The following is a 10,047-nucleotide window of genomic DNA, read 5'->3' as shown; positions in this document are numbered from 1 at the left end:
TAGTATCAGACATAAGATAACATGGCTCTCAGTGTAACATTTAAGTGAAACAGACAATAGATACACATTTGATCTACATAAGCACATTTGAAACATCACTACATTAGCTTACTTTGAAGTACAATTTCACGAGCTGTCATCAGAAGGGTACTGATACTATCTTAGTTGGGGTTTTTAAAATAACTTCTGTTTAACTCCAGCACACATAATACAGACATTTACAGCACTACAACATTTTTACTCAACATTTTTAAAAGGGTGAAGTTAAAGAACCTGAAGAGGTAATCAATTAATGGCCTTCCATCATTTGCCTCTTCTTTCATTTTTACAGTTAAATGAGAAGTATTCCTACTTGAAAAGTAATTTTGAAATTTGTTATTTCATTCACACCAAGCAGTGAACAAAAACTGACTGCCACTTGTGGCAAGTAAGAAAAATGTAGATTACACGATTAAAATACAAGAATAGGATGATTCCATCCGATGTAATGCCCAGATATCAAACTGCCTGTGACCAATTTACAGATACTTGTTCACACGTCCCTTAGTACTCAGTACTTTTGGACAATTACTATAGTGATTCAGCTTACATATGACTTATTTATAAAACATAATTTCAGTCAAAGAATAGTGAATCTCTTAAAACTTTATTGCACCATATCTACAACTTCTGTAATTACAAAAACGTGTTTAGAAAGAAAACAGTTTTTCTTTCTTATCAGAGAAAGGGGAAGGTTACTAAAATCAGTCAAATTCATTTCCAGTTGCTTAATAACTGTGTTATGTGCATATATCAGTGAAGGCAGATTTGTTCCCCACCAAAGATGGTGGTCCCCACATATTCCTCACAAATTTCAGTCACTTCCGTCAGAGACAGCCATTCCTTTCTAAAATTGTGCCAAACATTAGGACAAAATTTTTTGTTACAAAAATAATGGGTCTTCAAATTATGAATCACAATTTAATGTCACAATGAAATGGAAATAGCCCATAGCAGCAGACACTGATATCCATTGCTGAACTGCTGGTGTCTTCCACTGTTTCTTGTCTCTTGCAATCCTGTAACTATTTTGTCAAACTGTAACTTTTTACTGTTGCTGAACCATAATATTGACACTGCAATAATTAAAAAAGGTTGGGGATTTATTGAAGGTATGAAACTGTACGCTGCCTTCCCCTTCGATATATGCAATAAAAACAAATGAATATGAAAAACAGTCAATTTCAGTATTGTAAGGACTAGTACTTCAGGACCTGCTGAACACACTGCCATCTATGGGATCACATCCCATATCTCAGCAAGGAACGGTGGCAGCTTCTTGTTCTTCAGTTTGAGAGAGAAGCACATTTCTGAGTTCTGGTTTCCTAGAGTACGCAGTTCGGTAAGAACTGACAACAGCTTTGCAAAAATCGTTCCAGATTTGGGACGCCGCCTGTTGTCCACGTATGCTTTGAGAGCTTCCAGGTAAATTTCTTGTATCTTCTCTACTTTCCATCCTTCAACAAGTGATGGGCGCTCTGAAAACAGTTAAACTTAAGTTAACTGTGTGTCCAATAAATATGTCAGGCTACATAAAATAAAAAAAGGCTACTGCTAAAAGTAACTATCTACCTAAGTATTAAAATTTTTAACTATTACGTCAAAGTACAATGCACTATTACCCATTAGTAAACTCCTGGTTTGTCAAATTCTCCAATTATTACTATACCTGCCCTTTTTCTTCATCTCAGGAGACCTCATATGAGGAAAAGTTACAGTATACAGAATTCTGAATATTTTAGCCAAGCACCAGGTTCACTGTTGGATCAGCCATTTTTTTTATTTGTATATTTGTAAGAACTTTTGTTTCTATTATAGCAATATACCATTAAACACATAGCCAATTTAGAGGTGGATATCAGTTTTGAATGTATGAAATATTTAAGCAATTTTCTGCTATGTGTCTATTCCACAAGATGTAGGAACAGCCCCTTTCCCTGCTGGCAACACAACATGGCTGCAATGGAGTTTATCCCCTTTACATCAGCCCATTCCCCATAACACTCATAATGCTGGATGTGATACCAGTCAAAAGGTAGTAATCAAACACTGTGCAGGTACTAGAATAATGATACACATATTTTACTGAAATAATCACTTCATGACAATATAATGTGATTGGATAGACAAAAAAGTCCACTCACACCACTGCTTGGTGAGTAGATCATTTTATCTATCCAATCACATATTTTATATCTAAAAACAAAGATGATGTGACTTACCAAATGAAAGTGCTGGCAGGTCGACAGACACACAAACATACACACAGAATTCAAGCTTTCGCAACAAACTGTTTGTGTTTGTTTGTGTGTCTGTCGACCTAGAATGTTTCCCTCTATTATAACCAATCACATATTTTACTGAATATTAGACTAGCTATCAGTATTCTCAGGACACCATAATCAGTGATAAATACTGGTAAGCAAATTAATTTCATATAGCATGCTGCATAATATAATCCAACTTATTACTCATCCAGCTAGAAGAGAATAAGATGAAGCTGAATCACCTAGTACCATGAACTTGAAAGTAAAGTTGTCTTCAACTCAAAGGGTGGTATGGTTCTATTGGAGGTGGTATGTCCTTCCAAACTGACTTAACCAGACACTTAAAGAACCACCTTCAGTTTCACACGAACTCCGAACTAAAATGAACTTGGATTTTCATAGATCCACAAATAACTGGCAGAGGGGAAAAATTCTAGGACTGACAGTGGACTGAACCATGGACTCTTATGTTTGTAAATTAATACATAAGTCACTAAGCCACCGAGCTGTACCCCATTAACACAGTTCCTGCTAATGACATACCTGAAAATATAACTATTGCAGTCAGAAGGGCATATTCCGCATTATCAACCTTCATTGCATACATCTGTCTGCAGAACCGCAACATGTCTTCTATCGTTTCCCCCATACCAGCCAGGTTGTAAGAATCCTTGGTGTAAGGCTGATTGTTGGCAAAAAGTATAGAGTCTGAGTTTACATCATAGCGTCGTGCCATGCGAAACATCATTACTTCACTTGAACACGCCTACAAAGAAAAAGAAAAAGTTAATCAACAGAAGAAAAACACAAGTGTAAACAGAATCACAACTAACTGTAGATTTACACAAATCATCTTTCTTGAAAAAACCATATTCTCAGGAATGATGCAATGGCTCTTACCTTTAGTAGTGCTATCTGATCTTCCCTCAGCAGTTTATCGAATCCTGGTAACCGCTTGGCAAATTCAACAATTAGTTGAACAGTTAATATTGTGATCTCAGTGATGTGCCGAAACCTCACGTCACTCTGATCCTCTCCTTCCGTTGGCTGACTCTGCAGAACATGAAAATACAGTTTTAGAAACAGTCAGCTCTTGCAGATGATTCAATTAAAATAAGATAGAGAATGATTACAATTGTGGGTGGTTCACATCACTACTTTGAATTATCTGTAACTGAAATTGACAGAATCTGGCCTTTTTGGTAGAAACTTAGTAGATCATCCAGTTTCGGAATGTCCATTATACAACTGAACCAGACAGTCAGAAACCATTTTCTCAATAGTGAAAATACATAGTTTGGAACATTACATACAATACAACTGAAATGATCATAAAATTTGTAAAGTCACATGCAGATAGAATTCAATGGTAAAGTAAAATGCAAACATTCAGCAGTTAAAGTGATTCTCTCACAGTCAGACCTCCAATTATTTTCACAATAAATTCCATACTAAAAAATGTGACAGCTGTCTGATGGTTATGTCGCTAAGGGATCTCAACAAAGCAAGTGTCAGTTAAACTCCACCTTAGATTATCAAGGTATTTTCCAACCCAATTAATTAGCCAAATACAGAAATTATTAAAGAGTGATTACTGATGATTATCAATCAGCAACATCATGTAACTTTAGAATGACTTTGGTTGTAATATTACACGTAAAAAATTCTTGTGTGAAACACTGCTAAAGAGATCATAGTGAACGGTCAACAAATTTCAGCATAAAATACTTCCATACTATGAAGTACTACATAATATTTGCATAAATTTCTAATGTGACATTTACCGTCACTCGTCTCAAATCTTCCTCAGAAGGAGACTCATATTCATTCTGGAAGTACACAAGCCTGTGTATAAGCTCCTCCTGTTCAGGGCTCACAGGTTTTATTCCATTTGACAACGGTCTTTCTGGTTCCACCTGAAAATATAAATTGTAAAGAAAAATTATACATTTGTTCATCACCTGCATAAACAGTAAATTACAGTACAGTATTTGGTTTAAATCACAGAGGTTTCTATATAACCTTATTTTATACAGAAATGGCAGGAAACAGTACACATATCTGTGATGTAGTTTTTACTGTATCACATCCCACAATCATTGCATTAAACACTGCTACAGTGATTAATTATCAAATCTTACTTGCTTACCTTGGCATCTATGTCTTTCAACAGCATCACTTCTGGTGAACCATTCGTAGTAGAATTAGGTTTATCTTTATCTTTTTGTGCCTTTTTCTCTTTTCTTTTCACTGCACATTGGTATTCAGGTACTACACCTGTGACAAAAAAAGAAAGCAAAACTTATTAATTTGAGATCAAATGAATTTATTTTCTATTCCACTTAAACAATAATTATGTTCTTTATCTCATTAACGTTGCTTTGCATTTACTGTAATAACTTCAAAGCAAAAATCAACACGGCTTTCACTGCCATTTTACGACAAACTGCTCTGTAAGATATTCTGACTGGTTGTTTTGGATTAATCTACCCAATAAATGTAGATTCTTAAAAACAGTCTGTATCTCAATACTGCCTCAGTTATCATTTACAATTACCATCAAATAAGTGACATTATTTTTACAGGAATTGGAAATAAATACTGTCCTACAGTTATCTTCAGACTGATTGATGAACTACTGTACATTTGATTACTGGTGCAGCAACTAAGAATGGCTAACATCATTTTACATCCAACTGAAATCTCAAGCAAGTGTGTGATACATACACTCTGGCCTCATGCCCACGGTGAGGCACTTCTTCAGTCTGCACTCCTGGCACTTTCTCCTCATATACATGTCAATTTCACAGTTATTGCCATATTTACACTGGTACACGGCATTTTTTGTTATGCTCCTCCTGAAGAAGCCTGAAATCAAACATTAGAATATTACTATATCAGACATGGATAAGAGTAGGATTAAATTTTTTTGCCTTCTGATCAAGATCAGATGCTAACTAATTAGTTGAAAGTTCACAAAATACTAATGACACTTATGTCACAATGTCATTCTTAGCATAGTGATGGGAGAAGTTACCATTATCAAAGCCTCCAAAGTTATTCTTTGATTAGTTCTTATAGAAAAATGAAACAGAAACATTCACAGCAGTAAAGTGAAAATGAATCAGAGTATAAATGGAAAAATTTTATTTCATCAAAACTCCGAAACTTTTTTTTTGGGGGGGGGGGAGGGGGGGGTTACTTCTATTATATTAAAGAATACATTAACTTCAGATGAATACAACACTGATATTTTGTAGCAACCTTTAAAACTATCCTTTAAAATCTTAACCATAGACAACAACTTCATTTACCTATTTCATCCATTCAAACAACAAGCATGTACTACACTACATACAATTATTAGAGGACTATTTTGCCAAACATAATATTCCTAAGTTGCCACAGAACTATGTCATGCAACTCCCGCAACACCTGATTCTTACTACCACTTGCTATATTCAGGTGGAAATTGCTAGTGACTGCTTGGAAATAACAACAGTTATGAGAGACTAAAACAATACTAGAGACAAACATTCAGCCATAGTCAATACCCAAGACACCTGTTAGATTTAAACATTGAAATGGCAAACATATCCATGGCAAAAAAGAAGAATGAAAGCAGGAGTTGAAGCTCTTGGAACAGTTGCTAAACACAAATCAGTAAATACAGACGTACTTCAGGGAAATATATGTTGGCTCTACACTTTGAAACCATTAGACACATGAAGCAGGCTACCCAGTCATGGTAGAAAGTGAATGTCTGATGGCACAATGAGATGTTCTCAAGACAACATCATATGCACGGCCCTAGAATAGGAATACTAGATCTCTGCCAAACAGTACAAACAAACGCATACAGCATAAATAACTGTTAGGCCTAACACTATCTTTCTCAGCCAATAGATACATAGACTGAGTTATAAATTTGATATAAGAATACAATAAGTAGATAAAATTAATATCTGTCAACTGAATCAATTCGTTTGATGTCAACATTAATAATAATAAAACAGCTTCAAAGAAACTGAAGTCCAATGATCTTCACAGAGCTAAGTTGCCATTGGCAAGTGAAACTTTCATCATCCCAGTCACAGCTGGTGCCCTGGGATGAATGCAGTACAGTCCAGCAAATCTGTACCAGCCCTTCAACATGCAATGTTGTTCATAAACTGATTCTTCATGACCAGCCAATTACCCATCTAAAATATAGCCTAGGTATGGGACATCTCCTGGAAGTGGATTAGTTCAATTGTTTGCAATACCCTATACATAAAGAGACTTTCAGAAAAGTGGATGCTGAAATGTTTGTATGATGAATAAAAGAAGGCACAAACTGAGACACCTAGGGCTATTTTGAACTCATTTTAATACTATAAACGGCGATTTGGCTACATTAGTGACTTGAGATTGAAACGCCGGCCGCGGTGGTCTCGCGGTTCTAGGCGCGCAGTCCGGAGCCGTGCGACTGCTACGGTCGCAGGTTCGAATCCTGCCTCGGGCATGGATGTGTGTGATGTCCTTAGGTTAGTTAGGTTTAAGTAGTTCTAAGTTCTAGGGGACTGATAACCACAGCAGTTGAGTCCCATAGTGCTCAGAGCCATTTGAACCATTTTTGAGATTGAAACCTGGTTTCACAAATATTGTGCAGAAACGAATGTACAGTCAAAGGAATGGCAATGCTGCGACTGCCCACCACCAAAGATGTTAAACATCCAAAAATTGACCAAAAAAGTCATGGTGTCCATTTGCTGGAACAAACAGGGGTGTGGTATAACCAGAGAACATTGCACCAACTCCCTCGACTAGATGAGAGAGGTAGTTAAGATGAAACATAAATGGAAGTTCCTAAAAGGATGCTTTTGATGCAAGACAATGCACCTTCACACACAACCCATATTATAGACCACCACCTCCCTCTATCTACATCTACATCTACATTTATACTCCGCAAGCCACCCAACGGTGTTTGGCGGAGGGCACTTTACGTGCCACTGTCATTACCTCCATTTCCTGTTCCAGCCGCGTATGGTTTGCGGGAAGAACGACTGTCTGAAAGCCTCCGTGCGCGCTCTAATCTCTCTAATTTTACATTCGTGATCTCCTCGGGAGGTATAAGTAGGGGGGAGCAATATACTCGATACCTCATCCAGAAACGCACCCCCTCGAAACCTGGCGAGCAAGCTACACCGCGATGCAGAGCGCCTCTCTTCCAGAGTCTGCCACTTTAGTTTATTAAACACCTCCATAACGCTATCACGGTTACCAAATAACCCTGTGATGAAACACGCCACTCTTCTTTGGATCTTCTCTATCACCTCCGTCAACCCGATCTGGTACGGATCCCACACTGATGAGCAATACTCAAGTATAGGTCGAACGAGTGTTTTGTAAGCCACCTTCTTTGTTGATGGACTACATTTTCTAAGCACTCTCCCAATGAATCTCAACCTGGTACCCGCCTTACCAACAATTAATTTTATATGATCATTCCACTTCAAATCGTTCCGCACGCATACTCCCAGATATTTTACAGAAGTAACTGCTACCAGTGTTTGTTCCGCCATCATATAATCACACAATAAAGGATCCTTCTTTCTATGTATTCGCAATACATTACATTTGTCTATGTTAAGGGACAGTTGCCACTCCCTGCACCAAGTGCCTATCCGCTGCAGATCTTCCTGCATTTCGCTACAATTTTCTAATGCTGCAACTTCTCTGTATACTACAGCATCATCAGCGAAAAACCGCATGGAACTTCCGACACTATCTACTAGGTCATTTATATATATTGTGAAAAGCAATGGTCCCATAACACTCCCCTGTGGCACGCCAGAGGTTACCTTAACGTCTGTAGACGTCTCTCCATTGATAACAACATGCTGTGTTCTGTTTGCTAAAAACTCTTCAATCCAGCCACACAGCTGGTCTGATATTCCGTAGGCTCTTACTTTGTTTATCAGGCGACAGTGCGGAACTGTATCGAACGCCTCCCGGAAGTCAAGAAAAGCAGCATCTACCTGGGAGCCTGTATCTAATATTTTCTGGGTCTCATGAACAAATAAAGCGAGTTGGGTCTCACACGATCGCTGTTTCCGGAATCCATGTTGTTCCTACATAGTAGATTCTGGGTTTCCAAAAACGACATGATACTCGAGCAAAAAACATGTTCTAAAATTCTACAACAGATTGACGTCAGAGATATAGGTCTATAGTTTTGCGCATCTGATCGACGACCCTTCTTGAAGACTGGGACTACCTGTGCTCTTTTCCAATCATTTGGAACCCTCCGTTCCTCTAGAGACTTGCGGTACACGGCTGTTAGAAGGGGGGCAAGTTCTTTCGCGTACTCTGTGTAGAATCGAATTGGTATCCCGTCAGGTCCAGTGGACTTTCCTCTGTTGAGTGATTCCAGTTGCTTTTCTATTGCTTGGACACTTATTTCGATGTCAGCCATTTTTTCGTTTGTGCGAGGATTTAGAGAAGGAACTGCAGTGCGGTCTTCCTCTGTGAAACAGCTTTGGAAAAAGGTGTTTAGTATTTCAGCTTTACGCGTGTCATCCTCTGTTTCAATGCTATCAGCATCCCGGAGTGTCTGGATATGCTGTTTCGAGCCACTTACTGATTTAACGTAAGACCAGAACTTCCTAGGATTTTCTGTCAAGTCGGTACATAGAATTTTACTTTTGAATTCACTGAACGCTTCACGCATAGCCCTCCTTACGCTAACTTTGACATCGTTTAGCTTCTGTTTGTCGGAGAGGTTTTGGCTGCGTTTAAACTTGGAGTGAAGCTCTCTTTGCTTTCGTAGTAGTTTCCTAACTTTGTTGTTGTACCACGGTGAGTTTTTCCCGTCCCTCGCAGTTTTACTCGGCCCGTACCTGTCTAAAACGCATTTTACGATTGCCTTGAACTTTTTCCATAAACACTCAACATTATCAGTGTCGGAACAGAAATTTTCGTTTTGATCTGTTAGGTAGTCTGAAATCTGCCTTCTATTACTCTTGCTAAACAGATAAACCTTCCTCCCTTTTTTTTATATTCCTATTAACTTCCATATTCATGGATGCTGCAACGGCCTTATGATCACTGATTCCCTGTTCTGCACATACAGAGTCGAAAAGTTCGGGTCTGTTTGTTATCAGTAGGTCCAAGATGTTATCTCCACGAGTCGGTTCTCTGTTTAATTGCTCGAGGTAACTTTCGGATAGTGCACTCACTATAATGTCACTCGATGCCCTGTCCCTACCACCCGTCCTAAACATCTGAGTGTCCCAGTCTATATCTGGTAAATTGAAATCTCCACCTAAGACTATAACATGCTGAGAAAATTTATGTGAAATGTATTCCAAATTTTCTCTCAGTTGTTCTGCCACTAATGCTGCTGAGTCGGGAGGTCGGTAAAAGGAGCCAATTATTAACCTGGCTCGGTTGTTGAGTGTAACCTCCACCCATAATAATTCACAGGAACTATCCACTTCTACTTCACTACAGGATAAACTACTACTAACAGCGACGAACACTCCACCACCGGTTGCATGCAATCTATCCTTTCTAAATACCGTCTGTACCTTTGTAAAAATGTAGGCAGAATTTATCTCTGGCTTCAGCCAGCTTTCTGTACCTATAACGATTTCACCTTCGGTGCTTTCTATCAGCGCTTGAAGTTCCGGTACTTTACCAACGCAGCTTCGACAGTTTACAATTACAATAACGATTGCTGCTGCATGTCCTGACT

At 38.3% G+C, this 10,047-nt stretch overlaps 1 protein-coding gene across 1 annotated transcript in view; it reads right to left on the bottom strand.

Annotated features, from left to right (window-relative positions):
- Nucleotides 1-630: 630 nt before the first annotated feature.
- LOC126253097 (ecdysone receptor) overlaps nt 631-10,047 on the bottom strand; it is a 95,410-nt gene continuing 85,993 nt past the window's right edge. The window contains exons 3-8 of the mRNA XM_049954204.1: nt 5,034-5,174; nt 4,456-4,583; nt 4,091-4,222; nt 3,207-3,359; nt 2,850-3,072; nt 631-1,517 (exon numbers count right to left, since the gene is read on the bottom strand). Coding sequence (XP_049810161.1) covers nt 1,273-1,517; nt 2,850-3,072; nt 3,207-3,359; nt 4,091-4,222; nt 4,456-4,583; nt 5,034-5,174 — 1,022 coding nt within the window. The 3' untranslated portion in view covers nt 631-1,272. The remainder of the gene's footprint in view (nt 1,518-2,849; nt 3,073-3,206; nt 3,360-4,090; nt 4,223-4,455; nt 4,584-5,033; nt 5,175-10,047) is intronic.

Source organism: Schistocerca nitens, chromosome 4 (assembly GCF_023898315.1).
Source record: "Schistocerca nitens isolate TAMUIC-IGC-003100 chromosome 4, iqSchNite1.1, whole genome shotgun sequence".
NCBI classification, from domain to species: domain Eukaryota; kingdom Metazoa; phylum Arthropoda; class Insecta; order Orthoptera; family Acrididae; genus Schistocerca; species Schistocerca nitens.
The sequence above is the reverse complement of the archived record's forward strand: the minus strand, read 5'-3'. Positions and strand labels throughout refer to the sequence as shown.